The following is a 26,578-nucleotide window of genomic DNA, read 5'->3' as shown; positions in this document are numbered from 1 at the left end:
GCCGTGGGATCGGAGACCCCCCGGCCTGTATGCTTCCAAAGAAGCAGTTGGATATCGCACTGAAGGGGGTCAGAGGTGAAAATATTCACAGGAAGGCCGGAGGATGAGTGTAAAGAAGCAGTTTATTATTTCAGATCTGGGAGAGAGATTTGGAGACGACGCAGCCTCGCAATCCTCTTTCTCACTCGAGCTAAGGTTCACAATGGGTTAATATACAGATTCAAGGGGCGGAATTAGTTGTATTCACATTTACATAAAATCAATCACGTCACATTTATTACACGCAGTCAATCAACTTTCTTATCACATATATGGTGAAAGTGGGTATTGTCTTACCCGCCCCTAACTTCGTACAAAGATCATTCAGAACTAACACAAGGATGTGTCCTGTCTCCAGCTGTGGACCTTAAACTTTATCAAGGGTACATTTCACTCCTTGTGTGAAACTGTTATCAGCGGCTGTTAAAATACACCCTGTACATACCCACGCCTGGCTCTCGCGAGGTCGCTTCAGTTCAGCCATTTTGTGGCTTTAATAGCTGACGGCCATTTTGTGGCTTTAATAGCTGACGGCCATTTTGTGGCTTTAATAGCTGACGGCCATTTTGTGGCTTTAATAGCTGACGGCCATTTTGTGTCTGATATTCACAAGCATTGTGTATACACTATCTATTTCTTCAAATTACCCCTTCTAAACAGACATCTAAGCCAATGAGTACCTTTTGTCTCATCAGACCTATTCAAAAGTAATATAGGAGCACAAATGTAGTTACAGAGCCACCTATAATTTATATCATAGTCCAGTATCACAAAATGCCCTCCAACAAAGGAAATGGGGGTGGGGCGGGGAGGGGGGGGTAGTGGAAACAGACCATTGAGTTCGATGATCAGGCATGGTCAGAATGAATGGCGGAGCAGACTCGAAGGGCCAAATGGCCTCTTCCTGTTCCTATTTTCTATGCTTCTATCTTTCTATGTTGTTTTAAAACTGTCCTTCCTCCTGCCAATTGACTTTTTTGTTTGTTTATAATCTCCTTTTACTCTTTATTCTATGTCAGCTCTGACTTTGAGGCAACTTGCAAGTCCTAGATTCAGTTAATAAAATCTCCCAGGGTCTGCTCAGTCGTTGCCCTCTGCAGCCAAAGGCAATGGACCACACGGGAAGCATGAATTGAAGTGAGATAGCAGGCCTGTGACAGACTGCGAGAGGCACAAGGCATCAGATTGCTGGCACAGTGCACGCCCGGGAATTCATCAGAGGGATTTTTATGGAGCCCGAGAGTGCGAAACGTGGCCGGCGGGTGACATAATGATGCAGTTTGTGAAACTCCGATTTCCCTCGGGCAGCTTGAGGTGCAACGATAACGACAGCATCAGGAAATCCAGCAGCTTGCACCTGTAAAACATCGAGATGAAATGAACACTGAAAATGGCTTATTGTCACGAGTAGGCTTCAAATGAAGTTACTGTGAAAGGCCCCTAGTCGCCACATTCCGGCGCCTGTTCGGGGAGGCTGATTGGAAGCAGTTTCCAATGAAGTGATAAAGTCACTGACACACGGCTAGAGAGCAAGACAGGGTTGATTAACAGCAACATCACACCCGAGCACGTGGTCTAGAGCAAGTCTGTATAGTTAGCAGACTAGACTGAGTTATTAGACTCAGATTAGCAGAGTGTCGAACACATTTAGGAGCTTTGTTAATCGCTCAATAAATACGTTGAACTTATCTCAGAGTCTGCAGCATCCTTCAGCAAAGCCTGCATCAAGTAGAAGCTTATGTTACTCGAAGTAACAATCTGTCAAGGTAAGACGACAAGGGGCCTCAAGGGTGGTGCCTGTACTGTCCAAATGTGGGCCCATCTCATTGTGTTGTCTGGCCCTTGAGGGCTTGATTTCACCCAACAACCTTTCAATAACCCGACTCAGACCATTCTCGAACAATATCCAGTGAATAAACAGAAGGGAGGGCCAGCGGAGCCTGCACGTTTAACCGCCTTGCTAAAATGTAGCAGCAGGTGCCAACATGAACATTGAATAAAGAGCGAATATTAAAACTCTTCTAGAATAAACAGTGTTTCTACCCTCCCTGTCACCAGCGATGCAAGCCAATCATGACTGTGCTGGTACATTTAAATGAAGTAGGATCAGGAACTGACCACATTGCCACTCGAGTCTGCTCTGCCGTTCAATATAATCATTGCTGACCTCGAGCTTCAACTCTATTTTCCTGCCCTCTCCCCATATCCCTGAATTACCTGACAATGTCATGTAAAATATTTATCAGTGAATATTTATTCAGCCGTGGGGTTATGCTGCAACTGTACATGACCCTGGTGAGACCCCATTTGGAGTATTGTGTGCAGTTCTGGTCACCTCACTATAGGAAGGATGTGGAAGCATTGGAAAGGGTGCAAAGGAGATTTACCAGGATGCTGCCTGGTTTGCAGGATAGGACTTATGAGGAAAGGTTGAGGGAGCGAGGGCTTTTCTCTTTGGAGCGGAGGAGGATGAGAGGCGACTTAATAGAGGTTTATAAGATGATGAGGGGGATAGATAGAGTGGACGTTCAGAGGCTATTTCCTCGGGTGGATGTAGCTGTTACAAGGGGGCATAACTATAAGATTCAGGGTGGGAGATATAGGAGGGATGTCCGAGGTAGGTTCTTTACTCAGAGAGTGGTTAGGGTGTGGAATGGACTGCCTGCTGTGACAGTGGAGTCGGACACTTTAGGAACTTTCAAGCGGTTATTGGATAGGCACATGGAGCCCACCAGAATGACAGGGAGTGGGATAGCTTGATCTTGGTTTCAGACAATGCTCGGCACAGCATCGAGGGCCGAAGGGCCTGTTCTGTGCTGTACTGTTCTATGAAATGCAAGTTTGAAAAAACACCCAAGTTTTATTGTATTTAAACGGAAATGATTCAGAAACCCGGGCAGCATTCTCCGCCCCCTCCCCAGCCACGTGTTGCTCAGCGCCGGAATTCGGTGCGCCTGTTTGCTGGCAGCGGGAGACTCGTGACCCTACGCCACCGGGAAATCCGTGGGTGGAGGTGCGCGGCCGGCAGGACCAGAGAATCCCAGCTCCAGCGAGTGGCCGGAGATTACCGGACCCCATGTTTGACCAGAAGGTCACGTAGTTACCGTATTTTCAGCTGATGGCAGGCTTCACCAATGGCAAACTTCTCCAAACGTTCAATCGAATGCCAAAGTGCAAAATAATCACAGAATCCCGACAGTTCAGGAGGCCATTCGGCCCTTCAAATCTGCACCCACCCTTGGAAAGAGCACCCTACCTCACCCTCCACACCTCCACCAACCCAGTAATCCCACCTCACCTTTGGACACGAAGGGGCATTTTAGCATGGAACCTGCATGATAGATTATTGATTGATAGATTTATTTGGTGCATAACCATATAATGGTATTATTCACAAGGCCATGGATGTGCAAAGGTAGTCACTGTTTCAGGTAATGAATAATATATAGCCATATCTGCAGGAATCCAACATTGTTTCATGAAATGTTGCATAAAGGTTTCGTGTGATGAATAAACCATTGTTCTTCAGCACAGTTAGTGATGAAAATGCATCAAATGCTTACCAAGAGCAGGGTCAATACAACATTTATCTTTGTAACACTGGCTGCTCATCCTTCTGAGCTCCAACGAGTACAGACCCAGAGTCCTCAACCGTTCCTCATAAGACAAGTTCTTCATTCCAGGGATCATTCTTGTGAACCTCCTCTGGACCCTTTCCAAGGCCCAGCACATCCTTCCTTAGATACGGGACCCAAAACTGCCCCAAACAATACTCCAAATGGGGTCTGACCAGAGCCTTATACAGCCTCAGAAGTACATGCCTGGCCTTGTATTAGAACATAGAACAGTACAGCACAGAACAGGCCCTTCGGCCCTCAATGTTGTGCCGAGCCATGATCACCCTACTCAACCCACGTATCCACCCTATACCCGTAACCCAACAACCCCCCCTTAACCTTACTTTTATTAGGACACTACGGGCAATTTAGCATGGCCAATCCACCTAACCCGCACATCTTTGGACTGTGGGAGAAAACCGGAGCACCCGGAGGAAACCCATGCACACAGGGGGAGGACGTGCAGACTCCGCACAGACAGTGACCCAGCCGGGAATCGAACCTGGGACCCTGGAGCTGTGAAGCATTTATGCTAACCACCATGCTACCGTGCTGCCCAAAGTCCCTTTGTGCTTCTGATTTCCAAAACCTTTCCCCGTTTAGAAAATAGTCCATGCCTCCATTCCTCCATTGAAAGTGCAGAACCTCACACTCTTCCACATTGTATTCCATCTGCCACTTCTTTGCCCGCTCTCCTCGCCTGGCCAAGTCTTTCTGTAATCCCCTGTTTCCTCAAAACTAACCGTCCCTCTACAGATCTTGCAAACTTAGCAACAGTGTCTTCAGTTCCTTCTTCCAGATCGTTAATGTATATTGTGAAAAGCTGTGGTCCTAGAAAGAGACCCCTGAGATTATATATCCCTTTATACAGATAGCAAAGTACCGTTGGAAAAAAAACAGGTTTTACTGAGTGAATCTTTTTAAACATTGTCCAATGCACTTTTCCATTCATTTTAAAGCTTACAGAATTTTTCAAAGGCTGGTCAAATTATGGCAGCTTCCATAAAATTCTTTAATATGTTTTAGAAGAATTTAAAAGGTTTATGAAGTGTAAAATCAAAAGTATCGACAGCTTTTATGGAAGTGTTTATAAATATTTCAGAGGGTTTAACAGTACTGGTAAGAATCTAAACGTTCATAAAATAACCCTGTCATGGGAACCTCTGCAAGACGTGGCAGATCATCGACATGGATACCACGATTACACGTGAGAACACCACCCACCAGGTACGCGGTACAGACCCGTGCGACTCGGCCAACGTTGTCTACCTCACACGCTGCAGGAAAGGATGTCCCGAAGCGTGGTACATTGGCGAGACCATGCAGACACTGCCACAACGAATGAACGGACATCGCTCGACAATCGCCAGGCAGGAATGTTCCCTTCCAGTCGGGAAACACTTCAGCAGTCAAGGGCATTCATCCTCTGATCTCCGGGTAAGCGTTCTCCCAGGCGGCCTTCAGGACACGCGACAACGCAGAATCGCCGAGCAGAAACTTATAGCCAAGTTCCGCACGCATGTGTACGGTCTCAACCAGGATCTTGGATTCATCTCGCATTACATTCATCCCCCACCATCTGGCCTGGACTTGCAAAATCCTAGCAACTGTCCTGGTTTGAGACAATTCACACCTCATTAACTTGTGATCACCCCTATCTCTGGATCTGTAAAGATTCAATTACCTGCAAATGCTCGCATTCCAAGCATTGTCTGCCATCTCTGACTTTGTCTGTATAAATGTTTCTGGAACCTACCTCACCATTCACCTGAGGAAGGAGCAGCGCTCCGAAAGCTAGTGATTGAAACAAACCTGTTGGACTTTAACCTGGTGTTGTAAAACTTCTCCCTGTTTTTAAAGTAAGAAACTGCAAAAAAAAAGAACCGAGGTGAAGTGGTGTGCTTGCCATTTGCTGTCTTGCTGCAAGGTTTCAGGTTTGCTGGTGGGTGGTAGGGGTGGGGAAGAGAGAGAGAGAGAGAGAGAGAGTACTCGCTGCAGTGAACAAACACAAAAGGCTATTTTCAGGCGGCAGTCAGAAGGGACTCTGAACAGTTCAAAGTGAAACTTGCAGACGTTCGAAGTGAAACTGCAGGCTATTTCCGGGTCTGCTGGAACAAACGCTGGAGGACATTTCAGAATAATGTAGCCGCAGGTAAATATCACTAACTGACAACCAGGTTATTTCTGCAGTGCCAGCTTTTGGAGCAGAGACTGAAGGTAGATATAAATAAAGGGATGGGGAAGAGCATTGATTTGTTTGAAGCAGGGGGACAAAGTGGCAAAGTGGGGTGGTGGAGTCGAGTTGATAGCCTGGGAGTGAGGAGACCAGCGAATGGCTCTGTGACGGTCCAGACAAAGCAGCACCAACAGTTCAGGCGGATTCCCAATGGGCTGCTTCACCCCCAGCCCAGGGTTACTGGAGCTCAGAGAGTGGGCCACCCCCCCCCCCCCCCTGACTAAACAGGGAGGGGATCTGGCCCAATTCCTACCCCCTCAAGTCCACTCCTCCCATGTGAGGGGGGGGGGGGGGGGGGGGCTGCATCTTAACATGTCGACACCCCCCGGACAGGCAGCACGGTGGGGCAGTGGGTTAGCCCTGCAGCCTCACGGCGCCGGGATCCCAGGTTCGATCCCGGGCTCCGGGTCACTGTCCGTGTGGAGTTTGCACATTCCCCCCCCGTGTCTGCGTGGGTTTCGCCCCAACGGCTGCGACCAGCTTTTAACAACGCTGGCCGTGATGGGCTCTCGGGAGCGTCAGCCGTCCCGCTTGCGTGCGCCCTCAGCCGTGTCTAGCAGTCCGCCGACCCGGAGCCCAGTGGGACAGTCCGCCTCCTCGGACGGTCTGATTTTTAAAAAACGTAATGGAGTCTTCCCACCAGAGGCGGCAGCAGTGAGCAGATCGTCCACCCCGTACACTGACATCATATAGGCGCAAAATCAAGGAGCAGACATTCCTCCATTTGTAGCTGCCAGCAAGCAACATTCTCATGGTTTTCCCTACTCCGAAGTATCTGTTCAGAGAAAGCAACCTTCCGCACTACCTCTTCCAATATTCGTTTCCTTTTCCTCTCCCATGGTTGACTGTGCTTGACCATGTCCATCCCATTCCCTGCATTTCTGCTCCCATCTTTTTTTCTCCCTCTCCAAATCACACTCGGGATATCCTTGCCTCCAATCTCACCACCCTCTGTATTTAACAGATCGCCCCTCCATCACTCCCACCATCTCCAGTGTGATGGGACCACTAAACATCGCCCCCTTGCCCCCCCCCCCCCTCTTTCAGCATCCGGCTTCTCAATGACCTGGTCCACTCCTCAGTTACTCCCAACACCCCCTCCTGTCCCTGCGGCATCTCCCAATGAAAATTCAGGAGCTGTAACACCTGCCCTTGTATCTCCTCCCTACTTACTGAGCTCGGGCCCAACCATTCCTGCCAAGTGATGCATTTCCGTTCAGTTTAGTGTCATCTGTAACATCAGGGAGACCCAAACACAGATTGGGTGAACACTTCTGTGGAACACCTCAGTTCAGGTCACATGCACGACCCTGCAACCCTGATCCTTTGGTCATTCGACCTCTTCGTTGCCCATCTTGTTCCTACTCTAATCCCTCTGTCCTCGGCCAGGGGCCGGGTCCCAATATAGTTCTTGAAACCTCAATTAGATACTTTATTGTATTTTAGATCAGTATTCTTCAAACTTTTTTTCCAGCGATCCATTTTTACCAACCGGCCAACCATCGCGACCCACACCAGCGGACTTTTGTGATTCACGCCCCCCCCCCCCCCCCGAACTTCATGACCCACCATTTTTGCTGACCTTTAATGTGACGGTGCAGCGAGCCTGCTTTGTCCTCACGGTCTCACTGTCTTTGTCATTCAATGTTACATTTCTGTACGGGTTGTTCATCAGAGGTCCTGGAGCTTTCACCCGCACTGCTTTGTCCTGTTGTGGATTCTCCTGAACAGCTGACACCAGCACTGCTTTGTCCTGTTGTGGGCTCTCCTGAACAGCTCACACCAGCGCTGCTTTGCCCCGTGATGCGACCATCAATTCACACGACACAGAGAGTTGAAGTGAACAGTGGCTTTAATCGACTAGAACAGTGCCTGCCTGCGACTGGCCTGCACTGAGAGCCGCCTACAGGGCAGCTGCTCTTTATACCTCCCCTCAAGGGGGCGGAGCCCAAAAGGGCACCAACATGATACAATCAGTGTAGTACAGTAGAATGGCCCATAGGTGGAGCCCACATGGGCAACAGCGTGATACAATGTGGTACAGTGGTGAATGGTTACCATAATACGTTCCCCGCACCCTGCTGTGGACTCTCCTGAGCCGCTCTCTCCAGCAGCTTCCGTTGTGAGGTCCTGGCCTGTTTGTGTTTCTGGCTGGGCTGCACACTGATGAGCTGGCATGGGCAACGCACACACCTTCTGACTGTCACTTTTAAAGTCGGTCGCAGGCGACATTTTTAAAATCGGTCGTGGGCGACATTTTTAAAAGCCGGTTGCTGCGGCCATTGCGCATTAATTCCCGTAATCGGGAACTCTGCGAAGGATGGCTCCGAGACCCTCCCGACTCCCGCCCATGATCCGGGTCGCGACCCCGTCTTTGAAAACGACTGTTCTAGATTCAACATTGAGATCAATCATTTTGGATCTCAACCTCTGCCCAGATTTAATCTGGGCTTTATTTATTTTGAATTTTAATTTCAATGACGTCTGTTGCTATCCTGCCATTCACAGCTTCACCTTTTGTGTCTTTTTCTGTTCCATGTGCAATCCTTTTGCCTTGTAGTTCTTTTTCATTTAACCTTCCCTGTCTCTCTTTGTTTTTCGCTCACTGAAAATCTATTACATTGGAACGATGATGAAACGCCAACAACCTGAAACGCTAACTCTTCTTTTTCTTTTCCCTTAACAGACGCTGAATATTTCCAGCATTGTCTGTACAAGGAATACATTCTCTCTGCCGCTGATGGTGACTTTGACAAGGGAGCGAGAAGATGACCCATGGAATCATCGCACGTGTCTAAATTTCTGCGCTATATTTTTCACACACTCCATCTGCATACAGCGTCGTCCATATGGTGAGAAGTTTGCGAGCTCCAGTTTCTGTGTGAGGAGGAACGAACTAAAGGCAACAATCCTGGGACAGAGTCTTGTCATAAAAGCGGGTCCGTGATCTCTGAGGAGGGGGAATTAACTTCCATCGGGAGCTTTGAATCACATTGAATTATCAGTGACTGAGAATAGCAGAATAGTCGTCTGTCACAAGAGTAAACGGCTCTTTTATTGGGCATTTCCCAACAAACATGAACAATGAATTTAGCTCCAGACGTAAAGGATCCGAAAAAGAGGGGCAGACCCCCCCTTGCTGTACTTGATAACCAAACGGTCAGCAGCACAGGTGTTTTGATTCACCAGACTGTCACAGGTGTGAGGCAGACGCCTAACCCAATAACATATGCAGCCCCTTCCTCTTCCCTCACTGCCCCCCAGATCAGCAGCAACTCAGCACGGCCAGGCTCCAGATGTGTAATACCGAGCAATGAAGAGGTGAACCAGAATCCACTGGCCTGGGCCCCCCAGATCAGCAGCAACTCAGCACGGCCAGGCTCCAGATATGTGATACCGAGCAATGAAGGGCTGAACCTGAATCCACTGGTCAGAGGTACGTTGTCCAGTTCAGCTTACCAGACAGGCAGCAACCCAGGGAGACTCGGCCTTCGTTCCAGCCGTGCCGCACCAGGGACATTAGACCAGACTCCAGGCCCCATATCGACGATCCGCAGCCTCCCTTTCAGAGGTCTCAGGCAGGCTTGGAGTCATTTAAGTCAGAATAATGGCCAGGGAACCAGCCAAGCATTCCCCAGCGAGGTGGAACAGAGGACGAAGGGGAACGTCGGAGCTTCTAACTTACCGTTACGCTTGGGAAAACGGAAAGCAAAAGGCTGTGACATACTGGGTGTCACTGAGCGAACGCAAAGCCATCCCACACCAGCTGCTGAAGCCATGGGCAAAGCAGCTACGGGAGACCCGGGGATCTTGGGTCATGTTGGAAGTTGGCATGGTACAGCTCCCGGGGGCGTGGAACAAGTCTCAGATCCGGCATTTTCTAAAGCCTTCGGTCAGCAGAGTGCGGATGGGATGGACTGCAACACGAGTGGGAATGCTGGCATCAGGCCTGGATCACAGGGCCCTGGGACCATTGAGACCAGCCGAATTGGTGATGATCGTGGGCCCATCAGAGCGCCCACAAACACGACTATTGCTGATACAAATGTGAATCTGATGGGTAACAGGGGAGAGTTACCTGAGAATATGGAGCTCGGGCCTGCCAGCTTGGGAGGGAATGCGATGCTTCCTGTACTGGGGCAGGGGGACACCGACACACACACCAAAGGTGATGATCCGAATATAACAGTGGGAGATGGAGTAACGCCTGTGAAAAAAACAAAGATGTCGACCTTCTCTTTCGATATGCTGGATGTGTTGGGGCAAATCCTCGAAGGTATGTGTACAGCTTGTCCCTTCACACATCATATCCCTGGTCTAAGGGTCGGCTGTGAACAGAGTCCCAGTGACTACAGCAGCCTCCCCCGACACAGACTAAGATATTCTGATCAAACCCAGTTTGTCCTTGCATTCGCCACCAGTGCCTGATGTAGCAACCGGACCCAATCTACAAATCCCTGTCCGAACCCAAACCTTCCCAGGGCATCCCACACATACTTCCACTCCACCCGATCAAAGGCCTTCTCTGCATCCATGGCCACCACCCACCTCGACCTCGCGCCCCCTCCGCAGGCATCATTATTACATTCAGGAGCCGCCTAATGTTGGACGTCAGGTGCCGTCCCTGAACAAATCCCATCTGATCCCCTCCCCTTCTGATCCCCCCCCCCCCCCCCCCCCAGTACCCCCGGACGACAGTCCTCGATACGTGGGGCCAAGATCTTTGCCAACAATTTCTACATTTAGAAGGGAGATTGGCCGATACGACCCACAGCTCTCCGGGTCCTTATCCCGCTTTAAAATAAGGGAAATCGATGCCGACGATATCGTTGGGGGGAGCACTTCCAGCTCCTTTGACTCATTAAAAGCCTTTACCTGAAGCAACCCCAACAGCCAGAAAACGTTTTGTAAAACTCAATCGGGTATCCGTCTGGTCCCGGGGGCTTTACCCAATTGCATCGCCCCCAACCCATCTATAACCTCCCCAGGCCCAATTGGGACTCCCAACCCTCCACCAACTCCTCATCTATCCTCGGGAACTCCAGCCCCCCCCCCCCCCCCCCTAGTCTTCCTTAGATGTATAGCTGTTTAAGCTCGGCTGCTTGTCTTGTCTTTCCCATGACCGAGCTGTGAAAGCTGAATATGCTTCTCTCCTCTCTCTGAGTTCTCCTCCCCCTTCCCTTCCGGTTCTGCTCTCTGGGTTTATATTCTCTTTCTAACAATTATTAAGTTTTTATGACCTTATCGTAAATTAACTTATTTCACTTTGATTGTTAAAAAGTATCTTTGATCTAAACATTTTAATACAACTAAGTATTCATTTTGGGCATAACGTCACCTCTCAGATCTGATTACAAAATGCTTTGAGATGTCCAAAAAATGCTTTGGTTTCAAGAGGTTTTACTTTTAATTCCTGTCATTTCAATAGTTTAATTTTCCAATTGTCCCCAGCCCATAACTTTGCCTTTGATTTTGACTTTAAATTATGTTTCTTGTAGACAGGTTGTCTCCAATTTTCTTTAATTGACTTGATGTTAGTAGAATTTCACACTTAGAATTGACACCAAATTCGACTGAGCATCTTCCATCCTTTCCAGCTGTTTACTAAGAGAGTTTATTTCAATGACGGTGTGAAACTTTTGCTTTTAACTGTACGCTAAAATTTACCTTGGTTATGACTTGAAAGACCTGCCTGCTTTAAACATTCATCACTTAATTCAATTAAAACTCTCATCCATGCTTTTCCAGATGCTTCCTAAGATAGGTACTTTCAATGAAGGTGTGAGCCATTGTTTTAGCTTATTACATGAAACCTGTGTGTTTGATAAGCCTGTTTGTGAGCAAGAATCGGCATTTTATAATCCTGCTCTTTGCAGCTGCTATTAACCCTTTGTGGGATCTTTCCCTGTATCCTCTCAGACCAGATATTGCCAGACTTCCATGTTTCAAATGACACATTTTTCTGTATTTTCAACAACAGACTTTACAACAACCAACTTAATTAATGGCAGTGTGCATGCGGTGAGTGATGTGCCATTGGTGTTAAAGCAGAGTTTATTTTGACCCTGTTTCCAGACAGCAACGCTGCTATCAGACAGACCCTCCGAGATTTCTCTGATATTCACCTCCGCAAAGTTACTGAATTCTACCGACCGAGAATACAAGAAGCCATTGAGGAATGTGTGGAAGGTGTCAGCCTGGAGATACTAAAGGAAGCCAAGTGGAATGAGGATTGCTACAGGGTATGGAGAACACAAATCCTCAGTGTAATAGCCTGCTGATTGTTGTTTTAAACAGCACTGATGTTTCAACACAATAGATTTATTCAATGCAGATTTGTCCTTCTTACAATTTAGTGCGCGTCTTTCCAGAAGGCGTTGACTTCTCCACATTGTAAATAGATACCTGGGCTTCTCACAGGAGACTATAGTGACAGTGAAGGAGGCAGTTATAGTTGTGGCTAGGCGCAGGCTGAGGGGAGTGTCCCTTTAAGAAATGTTTTTGTCTTATCACATGGCTTCAGTGATGTCATTGTGTGGGTGGAGCTGGGCTGTGGCTCTGTGAGTTGGTTTTCCTATCGTTTTTGAGTTTGAACTGGTTTTGTTCTGCACAGGTTGAAAGAAGTGTTTCTTTATCTTTTAAAATGTCTCCAAACTGCTTGATAACTTAAAAAAGATAATTGCTTTCTGGAAGGAATTGAAACCTGTTTTTAGGAAAGGAAACAAGAGTATCAATATCCAGTCTTACACCAGTAAGAGTGCCGTGTGCTCGGCCACACCTTTGAAAAGGGGGTTCTGGTTTTACTTGGATCTTGTTATTGAATTGGAACAGTTAAGGGGGATTCATTAAGGGGTTATACATAGATTACTGTAGCTGGGTTGGGTCTTCATGTTTGTAGTTGATAAAAATGTTAACTAAATTTGTAGAAAAAGCTAGATTTTGATTACCGCCTCTGTTGAATGACACCTGAAGGGCAGACCAAAATAAAGAAACAGTTGTAGGTCAGGTGAACTCCATAATATACTTTGGTGTTCTCTAAACCCTGGCCCATAAGAGAGGGTACAGGACGGAAGTGGGTATAACCCTCTGAGCTCCCACCTTTGGGGTTTACATGGGGAGAACAGCGGTTGGGCAGAATTACCGCATCCTGGAAACCGATTGGCATTTTAAATATGTGAATGAAGCTGGAAGCCTTGGATCGAACAGGTTTAACTGCGGCTGGATAGTTATCCCGGGCTTTGGGGGAAGTCTCCAACGGCAGCAAGATGAGAAATCGAGGGGCTTTTCAGCACTGCTGGTGGGTCAGGGGGAATCTGGTTATGCTGCCTGTGGAGATGGTTAAAGTTTGATAGAGCCGCCAAACAACCTCAACAGAAAGAATCAGTGGATAAGGTTTCAATTTTGTTTGGAACTTCTCCTGCAGGAAACCAAATTAGCGTAATTTAAACATTAATTAACAGGAAACAAATACTTCAATCAAAAATGAGACCTTTAACTTCAAACCACTGAGGATGAAATTGCAGCCCTCAGCCTTAAAAATAAATGGCATTGATTTTAGCCACAGAGGCTGCCAGTCCTTTGTATAACCGTTCAGAGACTATTTCCTCGGGTGGATGTAGCTGTTACAAGGGGGCATAACTATAAGATTCAGGGTGGGAGATATAGGAGGGATGTCCGAGGTAGGTTCTTTACTCAGTGAGTGGTTAGGGTGTGGAATGGACTGCCTGCTGTGATAGTGGAGTCGGACACTTTAGGAACTTTCAAGCGGTTATTGGATAGGCACATGGAGCCCACCAGAATGACAGGGAGTGGGATAGCTTGATCTTGGTTTCGGACAATGCTCGGCACAACGTCGAGGGCCTAAAGGCCTGTTCTGTGCTGTACTGTTCTATGTTCTAACCCAGGTCCTTTACTCATATAGGACGTGGGCCTGAAGTTCCTACAGACAGATGTCTCACAACAGTCACTCTCCACAGTGTCAGAATACTGTTGTAGAACCTTTGTCTGCTCTGTTTCGCCTTTTAATTCCTGTCCTGACTGCCTTTAATCTATAACCTTCTTGCCCCTGGTCGAATGGACTTGCCCAGGACTTCCCTCAAACAGCAATTAGCTCATAATTTCATGTTTCACTTTTGAAAGAATTTCTCTCAATTGTGGCTCCGAACAATCAGCAGAGGTTAAATAATTCCAGGCGGTTCATGGTGATGCGACAGACCTGTTGTTTTCCAGGACATCCAACAGTTGGTGAGGGACAGGCGCCAACAGGAAGCAGCCAAACGTCTCCTGGACACCGTGATGGAGAGCGGAGCTCAGACAGCGAGAGAAATGTGGGAAAACTTTGTAAAGAGGAAGGACACAAATCCGAAACTGAGAAAGATATTGCAAGAGATCGAAAGCAAAGGTATTGGGTCACACTGCAAGTACTCGGGTTGAAAATCAGAACCAGAATATTGCGGATTATAAACAATTGAATTTATTTTAATAGGAGCCAGTCTACCAATGGAAGTGAGCAGGAGTCTAATGCAACCCACAGTGTCCAACTATCTGAAAGGTAAAACTGCTCTCTGTGAATGATCCCTAACTAACAAACTGCGAGATTGTTGTGGTTGGTACATTTTGGGAGTAGGAACGTACGAATAAGCAGCAGGAAAAGGCCATTCAGCCCCTCAAGCCTGCTCCGCCGTCGAATAAAATCATGGCCGTCTGATGGTAACCTCAAATCTACATCCCAATAATCTATCACAACCCCCCCTCCCCCCCCCCCCCCTTCACAATAACCTACACAACTGTGCCTCAGAGGAATGCAAAGATTCTGCTTCCACAAACTATTGAGGAAGGGTTTCAGAGGCTGATGATCCTTTGGGACCAAATAATTGGCCTCATCTCGGTTTCAAATGAGCCACCTCTTTATTAAACAGTGAACAATCTGGTCGGTTGCCTTGCTGATTATCCAGCGGGGTGCGTACATTCCAAGTTCCAGAATTCAATTTCACTTTGATTTTCTGAATGCCGGTAGATGAGCTTCTGAATGCCGGTTTTCCGCACAGGTTGGGGATGGAATAGACTATTTATAGGGCACCGTTCCTCACCCTTTCCCCGTGCAGGGTGAGAAGAGTGGTTCCTGAAGAGGGCTGTTCTGTTCAGTTGTGACGAAAGCTGGGAACATAAGAACATAAGAACTAGGAGCAGGAGTCGGCCATCTGGCCCCTCGAGCCTGCTCTGCCATTCAATTAGATCATGGCTGATCTTTTGTGGACTCAGCTCCACTTTCTGGCCCGAACACCATAACCCTTAATCCCTTTATTCTTCAATAAACTATCTATCTTTACCTTAAAAACATGTAATGAAGGAGCCTAAACTGCTTCACTGGGCAAGGAATTCCATAGATTCACAACCCTTTGGGTGAAGAAGTTCCTCCTAAACTCAGTCCTAAATCTACTTCCCCTTATTTTGAGGCTATGTCCCCTAGTTCTGCTGTCACCCGCCAGTGGAAACAACCTGCCCGCATCTATCCTATCTATTCCCTTCATAATTTTAAATGTTTCTATAAGATTCCCCCTCATCCTTCTAAATTCCAACGAGTACAGTCCAAACTACTCAACCAAGAAAGGCTCCCCTGTTCCTATTCCAAGGGTGAGACGTCGGAATCAAACTCCACTGCCTCTTTGCCGGTCTGCTGCTCGGGACCTCCAGATCTCACGGTGCTGATCCCCGTCACCTCTCGCCGATCGCCACAGGGGCTTGTCTGTGTGGGGAATGTGATGGTTTGTCTCTCGGTAGACGCCAAGTGCAGGACCTATTTCAATTGGGAATGCCGTTGCATATCAACAGACACACAGCTCTCGGCATCAATGGTTGTGAGGACAAGGTGGCTTCCCAAGGACGGACAATAAACACCATGTTGTATTAGCGTGCCTAATGATTTGCTGTACGTGCATGCATGGGGCTGATGGCTTCTTCCTCCCCAATCGGATTTCCTTAATATTTTAAACTCTGATAAATCAAACCCTTAAGTCCCTAAATTGCAGGTGTGGTCTAACTCGGGTTTCCTATACCTGAGACGTGGCTTCTCCCACCTTGTATTCTGATCATCTGAATATGAAGGGCCTGCATTTCATTAGCTTTTTTGCTGATTTTGTGATAGCTGTTCCATTTTTATTGCCCATGTTCTACTTTGTATAACTCTTTCAATTTTCACTTCAAGAAATCCAGGTCCAACACAAAACATTCCTTCACGACAAGAATGTGAATCAATTGGTCAAAGTTACCGGTGGGAAAAAGGTTGAATCCACCCTGGACCAACTATATACAGAGCAGATTATCGTTCTTTCAGACCGTGGTCAAAGTGTTGCCAGACTTGGCCTAACAGTCAGAGGGAGGAGGCGTGAGGAAGGTCGGAGGATGGTGATCAAATCCCACAGGGAAAGTATCCGAATCGGTCAGCTGTTCAGGAGCAGTTTTGGGAAAAGCAGCCTGTGCGGGACTGCGGTGGTCAGCGGTCCGGCTGGGATTGGGAAGACCACCATGATCCAGAAGATTGTCCATGACTGGGCGGACGGCAAAATATATCAGCAGTTCCAATTTGTGTTGCCCTTCAGATTTCGAGACCTCAACGACATTAAAGGCAGAACGAGTGTCAGGAAACTGGTCCTGAATTCATACCCTCACTTTGGGAATAGGATTGAGCAACTCTGGAATGAACCACTGGGGTTGCTATTTATATTGGACAGTTTAGAGGAGTTTAAGGAGAAGGTTGATTTCACAAACTCGCAGACAAAAGCACTGACTGAGAGCCAGTGTTTGCACCCAGATTGTGAATGTGAAGTGGCCGACATTGTGCGTTGTCTGATCCAGCAGAAGGTATTGAAAGGCTGTTCGGTGCTGGTCACTGCCCGTTCAACTGAACTGGAGTCACTGGCAGAGGCTGACATCAACCTGTGGGCAGAGATTGTGGGCTTCTGAAGGAACAGATCAAGGAGTACTTTCAGAAATACTTTGCAGATCAGAGACTGTCTGAAACGGCTTTTGCCTACGTGGAACAGAATGACATCCTGTACTCAATGTGTGATAACCCCTCCTACTGCAGAATCATCTGTTACTCGCTGGGCCCAGGATTAAGACAAATGCAGGGGGCACAGACAACACTCCCTACAACAGTCACTCAGTTATTTGCAGCTTACCTATATAACATTTTCAAAAACCATGAGTTCAACATTTCTAAACACCATGATCTCCGTGCTGAGCAAATCCGTGACGTGATCATTCGAACTGGCCAAATGGGCTACATGGGAATAGATCACAACATCACTCAGTTTAACGAGAAGCAGTTAAATGATTTCAAATTGGAGCAATCACATACCTTGCCAGGGTTTCTGGTAGAACATCCTGACCCATCTCAATCCATCTTCACCTTCATTCACATGACTCTCCAGGAGTTTATAGCGGCTGTGGCTAAATACCTGACTGTAGACCCACAGAGTCTGGCACAGTTACTGGCTTCTGCTGAGAGTAATGTCCGATTCAGGACATTTCTCCGATTTATGGTTGGTCTCGCCTCGTCTGGTTCAGATCGGATACTCGGAGAGATTGTGGGACAACTTCCGAACCAGACCAGAAACACGATGATCGACTGGGTGAAGAAACAAACTGAAAACAACCTCAGTAACACCCAGAATAACTTCACCGCACAGAGTAAGGCCAGCAAGAGCAAGCTGTTGGAATCACTGTACTATCTGTTTGAGCTACAGAACACAGGGTTAATGCAGCAAACTGTGGGATTGGGAGCGGCTCTCACACTGGGCCATGACTTTCCCTATAATGCAATCCGACTGATGCCCATGGATTGTATTGTGATGGCTTCTGTCCTTGATCATTGTTATGACGTACAGGAGCTCAACCTCAATAACTGCTGTGTAGGAGCTGAAGAGATTCAGAGACTGGTGCCTGTTCTACACAAATTCAAAGTACTCAGGTAATTCCATCGGATCATTAAGTCACCTCTCATCCTCCTCCGCTCCAATGAGAAAAGCCCTAGCTCCCTCAACCTTTCCTCATAAGACCTATCCTGCAAACCAGGCAGCATCCTGGTAAATCTCCTTTGCACCCTTTCCAGGGGCTGGTTTAGCTCACTGGGCTAAATCGCTGGCTTTGAAAGCAGACCAAGGTAGGCCAGCAGCACGGTTCGATTCCCGTACCAGCCTCCCCGGACAGGCACCGGAATGTGGCGACTAGGGGCTTTTCACAGTAACTTCATTGAAGCCTACTCGTGACAATAAGCGATTTTCATGTCATTTCATTTCCTCTATTTCAGTCATTTAATTTCCTGGGTTTCTCCCCTTTCTTTGTTTCTTCCCAATCTGAACAATCCCCTTCCTTCTCCGGAATCCTGACAGTGCAGAAAGAGGCCATTCGGTCCATCGACTGCACACCGACCCCTCTGAAAGAGAACTCTACGTGGACCCACTCCCTGCCCGATTCCTGTAACCCTTGAACCAAACCTGCATTTCTTTAGACACGATCATGGCCAATCCACCTAACCTGCACGTCTTTGGACTGTGGGAGGAAACCGGAGCACCCGGAGGAAACCCATGTATACATGTGGAGGAAGTACAAACTCCACACACCGACAGTATACCCAAGGCCAAAATCAAATCCGGGTCCCTGGAGCTGTGAGGCAGCAGTGCTAACTGCTTTTACACCCATCTTCTTTTTCAGGAATTCCATCTTCTTTCTTCAATGGCGGGTCAGTGATGTTTTCAATATGGCACACGGACCCACGCCTTCACGGAAAAAGGCTTTAAACTCCCTGCTGTATATTTAATGAGCTCAGTAAGAAGTCTGTCATCAGCAGGTTAAAGTCCAACAGGTTTGTCCATTTAAGCTGGTGTTGTCAGACTTCTTACTGTGCTCACCCCAGTCCAACGCCGGCGTCTCCACATTATAATGAATGAGGCTGGGGCTGATGATATGAAGCGGTTCCCTGTCAGCCTCCGCAGTGGGAAACATGCCACGCTCCCATCTCCACCTCGGAATTTACTCCCAGTTGGGAGAGTTCTGCCTGTTGTCTTCTTTACCAAAGAAGAGGATCCAACCTTTATGGTTTAGACTGAAACGTTTCGACTAGACAGGGTAGACGCAGGGGAGGCTGTTCCCGATGGTGGATGTGTCTAGAAGCAGGGGTCACAGTCTGAGGATTCAGGGTGAACCATTTCGGACAGAGATGAGGAGACATTTCTTCACACAAAGAGTGGTGAGCCTGTGGAATTCATTACCACAGGAAGTAGTTGATGCTAAAACATTGAATATATTCAAGAGGCGGCTAGATATAGCACTTGGGGAGAATGGGATCAAAGGCTATGGGGAGAAAGCAGGATTAGGCTATTGAGTTGGATGATCAGCCATGATTGTGATAAATGGCGGAGCAGGCTCGAAGGGCCAAAAGGCCTCCTCCTGCTCCTATCATCTACGTATGTATCTATGTACAATTACCCTGGATCATTGCTTCCTCCTTGATCCTCTGCAATCTTCCTCGTGTCCCTGACTTTTAGAACAAGAACAAAGAACAAAGAATTGTACAGCACAGGAACAGGCCCTTCGGCCCTCCAAGCCCGTGCAGACCATGCTGCCCGTCTAAACTAAAATCTTCTGCACTTCCTGGGTCCGTATCCCTCTATTCCCATCCTATTCATGTATTTGTCAAGATGTCCCTTAAATGTCACTATCGTCCCTGCTTCCTCCACCTCCTCCGGCAGCGACTTCCAGGCAACCCTAAAATGAATGGAGGAGGAAATGTCTCGGAGTTTCACTCTCTTCACCCACACGAATGTGCGTTCATCAAGAAGATAGTGTCAGCTGTACATATCACTCGGATATCTTTTGTATTTGAACAACAAATATTAAAATACAACAGAAATGAATGATTCAGTTTCAGGAGATAAAGCTGAAGGAAGCTATGGTTCAGTGATAGTGCTGGTCTCTGAGTTTCTGTGTGTGTTTATGTTTAGATTGAGGGGCAATAATCTGACCGATGAAGGGGTGAAACTACTGTCAGCTGCCCTGGGGAGGCCGGATTGTCAAATACAGACACTGGAGTAAGTGACACACTGTATATTCTCTGTGTGGGTTTTGTATGTATGATTTTACTGTTTCAATTTGAACATACTGTTCACTTTGTTCCCCCCACAGCTTGGGTTCCAACCGTATCTCCCACACAGATTTCCAGCAACTCACAATGGCTCTCACCAACAACTCATCACTGATACAGCTTTACCTGAATAAGAATCAAGTGGGAGATACTGGAGTCAGATACCTGTGTGAGGCTCTGAACAGCTTTGGCTGTCGAATACAGACTCTGGAGTAAGTTCACAGAATTCCAGCTGTCAGACCTGCTGCGATTGTCCAGGGTCTTCTCTTTTTGTCACAGTGTCACAGAATTGTGATGGAGCAAAGGGGGCTAATCGGCCCATCGTGTCTGCACCAACTCTCACTGTGCCATTCTCCTGTCTCCTCCGTGGAACCCTGCGCAATGTTTCCTTCCAAATAATCACCTAATTCCCTCTGGAATTGCTGCTACAGATGGGGAAGGCAGGCAGGTTTGGGTCTCCCGAACCTGTGATGTGTTACTACTGGGCGGCGAATGTGGAGAAGGTGCGGAGCTGGGTCAGAGGGCTTGATTCCCAGTGGGTCAGAATGGAGGAGAGTTCGTGCAGGGGGGTCGGGGCTGAAGGCACTAGCAACAGCCCCGCTCCCGACAGCTCCGGGGAAATACTCGGAGTCCGGTAGTAATAGCTGCATTGAGAATCTGGAGGCAGTTTCGCCAACACTTCGGGTTGGGGGCAGGGTCAAGGGAAATGCCGATTCGGGGGAACCACAGATTTGAGGCAGGGAGGTGGGACGGAAGCTTTCGGAAATGGGAAGAGAAGGGGATTAAGACTCTAAAAGATTTGTTTCCTCGGGGTCGATTTGCGGGATTGAGGGAGCTGGAAGAGAAGTATGGGCTGGAGCAGGGAGAAGTGTTTAGATACATACAGGTTCGGGACTTTGCCAAGAAGGAGATACAGAGCTTCCCAGAGGAACTGGCCACGTTGTTGGAGGAGGTGCTGGCGGCAAGGGTACTGGAGAAGGGGACAGTATCAGCGGTTTACAGAGCCATGTTGGAAAAGGATAAGGCACCACTGGAAGGGATCAAAGCGAAGTGGGAGGAAGAGTTGGGAGAGGATATGGAGGAGGGGGTCTGGTGTGAGGTGCTCCGGAGAGTGAATGCCTCCACCTCGTGCGCGAGGTTGGGGCTGATACAGCTGAAGGTGGTGTACAGAGCGCACCTCACGAGGGCGAGGATGAGCCGATTCTTTGAAGAAGATGTGTGTGTGCGTTGCGGGGGTGGGGGGGGGGGGGGGGCAATCACATTCATATGTTTTGGTCCTGTCCAAAGCTTGGGGATTACTGGAAGGAGATGTTTAGGGTAATTTCCAAGGTGATGCATGTGAAGCTGGACCCGGGTCCCCGAGAGGCCATATTCGGGGTGGATGGGCTCTACAATTCATGGGCATTATTCATTACGCACTTTCAAGAACTGGATAACATTGAACATTAGTTGGGGGGGGTGGTTGGGAGGGTTGGGGGAGGCGGGCAGAGTGGGTTAACGGTGACTATGGGTAATCCCTGATTCCTTTTTGCCATTTGTTTGTGTGAACATGCGGGCTGATGTTTGGGGTTTGGTGGGAGGATGGGATCGTTGTTATTGATATGGGGATTGACATGTTTGTGACTGATTATTGTTCATTGTCGGTGGGTGTACATTTGGAAGAAAATGTGAAAATAGAGAATATAAAGTATTTTAAAAATAAAATAAAATAAAAAAGTTCCCTCTGGAATCCCTCAATTAAATTTGCTTCCACCACAGTCTGAGGCAGCATCTCCAGACCCGATCCATTCACTCTGTGAAAAGGTTTATTCTCCTATTGCTCTGCTTCTCGATCTGCTTTTCCATTGGCTTAAATTAATTTAAAATCAGCAATAATCTGCCTTTGTCCTGTGTGTGGGAAATATTTTGATGCAGTAACTGTTAACACTGTTCCTTTCCCTCGTCAGGCTCTGCGAGAATTTAATTCGGAGTTATAGCGTTGAAAAACTCTGTTCCGTTCTCAGTAAGAACCGATCTTTGACCAACTTAAACCTGAATTATAACAAACTTGGAGAACTGGGACTTAAACTATTGACGGCTGCACTGAATCAGCAGATCTGTTTGATTCAGACACTACAGTAAGTAACTGCGTGTGAGCAAGTGGCTGTGTGTGAGTGTGCACACTGCTGTGTGAGCCTGTCACTGTGTGGGGGGGGGGGGCTGTGTGAGCATGTCACTGTGTGGGGGGGGGGTGGGGGGCTGTGTGAGCCTGTCACTGTGTGTGAGCAAGTGGCTGTGTGTGAGTGTGCACACTGCTGTGTGAGCCTGTCACTGTGTGTGTGGGGGGGGGGGGGGGCTGTGTGAGCCTGTCACTGTGTGGGGGGGGGGGGGGGGCACACTGCTGTGTGAGCCTGTCACTGTGTGTGGGGGGGGGGGGGCTGTGTGAGCCTGTCACTGTGTGTGGGGGGGGGGGGGCACACTGCTGTGTGAGCCTGTCACTCTGTGTGGGGGGGGGGGGGCACACTGCTGTGTGAGCCTGTCACTTTGTGGGGGGGGGGGCACACTGCTGTGTGAGCCTGTCACTGTGTGTGGGGGGGGGGGGGGCACACTGCTGTGTGAGCCTGTCACTGTGTGGGGGGGGGGGCTGTGTGAGCCTGTCACTGTGTGGGGGGGGGGGGCTGTGTGAGCCTGTCACTGTGTGTGGGGGGGGGCTGTGTGAGCCTGTCATTGTGTGTGTGGGGGGGGGGGGGGGCTGTGTGAGCCTGTCACTGTGTGTGGGGGGGGGGCTGTGTGAGCCTGTCACTGTGTGGGGAGGGGGGAAGAGTGTGCACACTGCTGTGTGAGCCTGTCACTGTGTGGGGGGGGGGGGGGGGGGGGGGAGAGAGTGCACACTGCTGTGTGAGCCTGTCACTGTGTGGGGGGGGGGGGGGGGGGGAGAGTGCACACTGCTGTGTGAGCCTGTCACTGTGTGGGGGGGGGGGGGGGGAGAGTGCACACTGCTGTGTGAGCCTGTCACTGTGTGGGGGGGGGGGGGGGGGAGAGTGCACACTGCTGTGTGAGCCTGTCACTGTGTGGGGGGGGGGGGGGGGGGAGAGTGCACACTGCTGTGTGAGCATGTCACTGTGTGTGGGGGGGGGGGTCTTTCTTGGAGCTGGGGCGAGGTGGTTGGGGCAGGAGGGTGGGGGGCGGGGGAGGAGGGTGGGTGGCGGGGGGGAGTGTTGGTGGCGGGGGAGGAGGGTGGGGGGCGGGGAGGGGGGTGGGTGGCGGGGGAGGAGGGTGGGTGGCGGGGGGGAGGGTGGGGGGCGGGGGAGGAGGGTGGGGGGGGGGGGGAGGAGGGTGGGGGGCGGGGGAGGAGGATGGGTGGCGGGGAGGAGGGTGGGTGGCGGGGGAGGAGGGTGGGGGTCAGGGAGGAGGGTGGGTGGCGGGGGAGGAGGGTGGGGGGCGGGGAGGGTAGGGGGCGGGGGAGGAGGGTGGGGGGGCGGGGGAGGAGGGTGGGGGGCGGGGGAGGAGGATGGGTGGCGGGGAGGAGGGTGGGTGGCGGGGGAGGAGGGTGGGGGTCAGGGAGGAGGGTGGGTGGCGGGGGAGGAGGGTGGGGGGCGGGGGAGGTGGGATGACGCTGCTGAACGCGATGAACTACGATTGGGCGGGGGACATTGTTCAGGAAATGCACCGTGGGGAAGGGGGGTCAGTGTGGGGGGCAGCATTGTGCGTGGGTATGTGTTTGAGGGCTTTGTTTTTGCCGTCCGGGTACTCCGCGAGCCCAGTGATGGGTTTGGCTTTGAGGGTGTTGAGCAGTTTGGAAGCCGTTTATTGATTCCTTTCAGGAGGTTTGAGGGGTCGGCGGGGGAGGGGATGGGGGGGGGGGGGGGGTAAAAGGGGTTAAAATGGGGAAGGCTGGATTGGTATCAGGGGAGCGGGGGGGGAGGGGGGAGGGGTGCTTGTTGGTTGTTGATTGAATTGTTTGGTTGTACTTCTGATTCTGTTTGGATAGATGAAAATGATTAAAAGTATTTTCAAAGAGCAAACAAAACAAATCAGTTATTTCTGCTGCCTGCAGGCTGGAGGGAAACGGGATCACAGATACCTACACAGAGGAACTCGCCGTGATTCCCCTCAGGAACACATCAATGACGAGGGTGAACCTGGCCAACAATCTGCTCACAGACCGGTCTGTTTGTTCCCTGCAGACCCTGATCCAGAGACACACTTACCTTCAGGAGATCGGGTAAATATCTCCGTGTTCCAGACGGTTTATTATTCCCTCCACCATTTTCCCTGAACAGCCGAGAGAAACCCAAGTTTATTACCCTCCAGTGAATCACCTCAGGGCACAGGAAGATCCCACCACAGCAACGGGATGAATTCCGTGTCATCCCTTTTTCAGTGATGGTGGTTGCGAGGAGTTTTGACCGGGACAAAGTGGGAAAGTGACTCCCTGTTGCTCTTCCTAGTCCAATTTCAGGACCTTAAACATCACCGTAAAACACGGCAACCAGCTATTTATCTGGAATGGCCCCTCTGACAGTTCAGCATTCCCTCAGACCTGCAGGCTGTCAGCCACCACTGTGCGTTCAGCTCCTGCTGTCAGGGTTCCAGCCAAGACCTTGGATAAGAACCGTCAGTCATAAAATAAATATTCAGGATCAACATGTTCACATCTTTGTGAGAAATGTTTCCCAATTCTGCCCTCCCGATTCAGCACACCTCCCAACCCTTCCCCTTTTTCTCTTAGAAACTCACTTTGATCCCAATTATAATCTCTTCAATGATCCCTCTATCACTGCAAAGAACAAAGAACAAAGAAAAGTACAGCACAGGAACAGGCCCTTCGGCCCTCCAAGCCTGGGCCCACCATGCTGCCCGTCTAAACTAAAATCTTCTCCACTCCCGGGGTCCGTATCCCTCTATTCCCATCCTATTCATGTATTTGTCAAGATGCCCCTTAACGTCACTATCGTCCCTGCTCCCACCACCTCCTCCGGCAGCGAGTTCCAGGCACCCACTACCCTCTGTGTAAAAAACATGCCTCGTACATCTCCTCTAAACCTTGCCCCTCGCACCTTAAACCTATGCCCCTTAGTAATTGACCCCTCTACCCTGGGGAAAAAGTCTCTGACTATCCACTCTGTCTATGCCCCTCATAATTTTGTAGACCTCTATCAGCTCGCCCCTCAACCTCCGTCGTTCCAGTGAGAACAAACCGAGTTTATTCAACCGCTCCTCATAGCTAATGCCCTCCATACCAGGCAACATCCTGGTAAATACCTTCTGCACCCTCTCTAAAGCCTCCACATCCTTCTGGTAGTGTGGCGACCAGAATTGAACACTGTACTCCAAGTGTGGCCTAACTAAGGTTCTATACAGCTGCAACATGACTTGCCAATTCTTATACTCAATGCCCCGGCCAATGAAGGCAAGCATGCCGGATGCCTTCTTGACTACCTTCTCCACCCGTGTTGCCCCTTTCAGTGACCCGTGCACTCCTAGATCTCTCTGGCTGTCAATACTCTTGCAGTACTTCCCATCAAGCTGAATAAAAGTTTGTACTCCATGTTTGACTGATTCAAATACAATGCATAGGTCGCTGCACCTATTCCTGTTGGGCCTGGTGCTCACGTCTTCAGGGAAATCCTTGAATCTGCAGCCTGAGCACAGGCCAGGAGGCCAGACTGGGACATCGTGTAGTCGTCACGCCCCGATTTGCTGCTTTGTAATAATCCAGAGATCTCTGCGACTATATACCTCTTGTGGTTATGAATATCTCCTGTTGGGATGATTGACGTGCGTTGGATATTAATCTGTTGTGTTTCAGGCTGCAGAGGAACAAGTTCAGACCAGATGGAGGCCTACATCTTCAGTCACTGAGCGATCTCCGACCCGGACTCCGTGTGGACGTGTACTCAACGATAATGAGCAAAGGATTGGGGACCTCAGCCTGAACACGCTCAAATCATGAATCCAGGTCACATCCAGGCACTGATAATAGACTGTATAACAGTTAATTTTGTGGTGCGAACATCACTGTAAATATACAAGGGGTTAATGTAAATACACTACGCCTAAGTAAACACTAGAGGGAGCACCGGAGACGTCCATGACACACAGACATACAGCTACTGAACACATAGAATAGGACACGACCAATGGGCAGTCAAGACACCCAGAGGTGACACTACCACAAGGGGGCATTACACAACCCATATATAAGGACAGGGCACACATGCTCTGCCTCTTTCTACAGACGACACTTAGAGAGTAGGACAGGGGCAGATCGGAAGCATCACACCCACCACGTGGCTTAGAGCAGACTGGTTAGTTAGACTGAGTCACTACAGCAAGATTAGCAGGAGAGTCGAACTCATAGAGAACTGTGCTAATGGTTCAATAAATCACGTTGAACTTACTTCAAAGTCTGGAGTATCTTTTTGGTCAAAGCTGCATCGAGTTGCAGCCTGTGTTATCCCAGAGTACATAACGCAACATTTTTGATCCATTTGGTTAAGGCACTTGGCGGTGTCTCGTTCGTCACACAATGAGATACACGCGGAAGCACAACAGAGTCAG

General features: G+C 49.1%; 2 protein-coding genes and 1 long non-coding RNA gene across 6 annotated transcripts; all 3 read left to right on the top strand.

Annotated features, from left to right (window-relative positions):
• The first annotated feature begins 5,714 nt into the window (after nucleotides 1-5,714).
• LOC119966875 lies at nucleotides 5,715-9,005 on the top strand. The gene is made up of 2 exons (XR_005460874.1): nucleotides 5,715-5,873; nucleotides 8,579-9,005. It is a non-coding gene; the product is annotated as an uncharacterized LOC119966875 (long non-coding RNA).
• Nucleotides 9,006-9,669: 664 nt separating this feature from the next.
• LOC119968027 (NACHT, LRR and PYD domains-containing protein 6-like) lies at nucleotides 9,670-16,863 on the top strand. The gene is made up of 5 exons (XM_038801131.1): nucleotides 9,670-10,168; nucleotides 11,968-12,134; nucleotides 14,122-14,293; nucleotides 14,378-14,443; nucleotides 16,097-16,863. The coding sequence occupies exons 1-5, from the start codon at nucleotides 9,670-9,672 to the stop codon at nucleotides 16,852-16,854; spliced, it is 1,662 nt and encodes a 553-aa protein (XP_038657059.1). The 3' UTR covers nucleotides 16,855-16,863.
• A 73-nt stretch (nucleotides 16,864-16,936) lies between these two features.
• LOC119967879 (NACHT, LRR and PYD domains-containing protein 3-like) lies at nucleotides 16,937-26,175 on the top strand. Of its 4 annotated transcripts, XM_038800961.1 has the most exons (6): nucleotides 16,937-17,863; nucleotides 19,896-19,982; nucleotides 20,077-20,247; nucleotides 21,982-22,152; nucleotides 24,072-24,239; nucleotides 25,827-26,175. In XM_038800961.1, exons 1-6 carry the CDS (start codon nucleotides 16,953-16,955, stop codon nucleotides 25,951-25,953), a joined length of 1,635 nt encoding a protein of 544 aa, XP_038656889.1. In that variant the 5' UTR covers nucleotides 16,937-16,952; the 3' UTR covers nucleotides 25,954-26,175. The 4 variants fall into 4 exon arrangements, with proteins under 4 accessions (XP_038656889.1, XP_038656890.1, XP_038656891.1 ...); XM_038800962.1 differs by lacking the exon at nucleotides 19,896-19,982; XM_038800963.1 differs by lacking the exon at nucleotides 21,982-22,152.
• The last annotated feature ends 403 nt before the right edge of the window (nucleotides 26,176-26,578 follow it).

This window comes from Scyliorhinus canicula, chromosome 6 (genome assembly GCF_902713615.1).
Source record: "Scyliorhinus canicula chromosome 6, sScyCan1.1, whole genome shotgun sequence".
Taxonomy (NCBI): domain Eukaryota; kingdom Metazoa; phylum Chordata; class Chondrichthyes; order Carcharhiniformes; family Scyliorhinidae; genus Scyliorhinus; species Scyliorhinus canicula.
The sequence above is the reverse complement of the archived record's forward strand: the minus strand, read 5'-3'. Positions and strand labels throughout refer to the sequence as shown.

Coding starts and splice junctions, on each gene's coding strand:
- LOC119967879 (XM_038800961.1), top strand. CDS start 16,953: ATGTGTGATAACCCCTCCTACTGCAGAATCATCTGTTACTCGCTGGGC. Junction 22,153..24,071: donor TGTTTGATTCAGACACTACA/GTAAGTAACTGC, acceptor TGCTGCCTGCAG/GCTGGAGGGAAACGGGATCA. Junction 24,240..25,826: donor ACTTACCTTCAGGAGATCGG/GTAAATATCTCC, acceptor GTTGTGTTTCAG/GCTGCAGAGGAACAAGTTCA.
- LOC119968027 (XM_038801131.1), top strand. CDS start 9,670: ATGGGCAAAGCAGCTACGGGAGACCCGGGGATCTTGGGTCATGTTGGA. Junction 14,294..14,377: donor GCAAGAGATCGAAAGCAAAG/GTATTGGGTCAC, acceptor TTATTTTAATAG/GAGCCAGTCTACCAATGGAA. Junction 14,444..16,096: donor AGTGTCCAACTATCTGAAAG/GTAAAACTGCTC, acceptor TTTCACTTCAAG/AAATCCAGGTCCAACACAAA.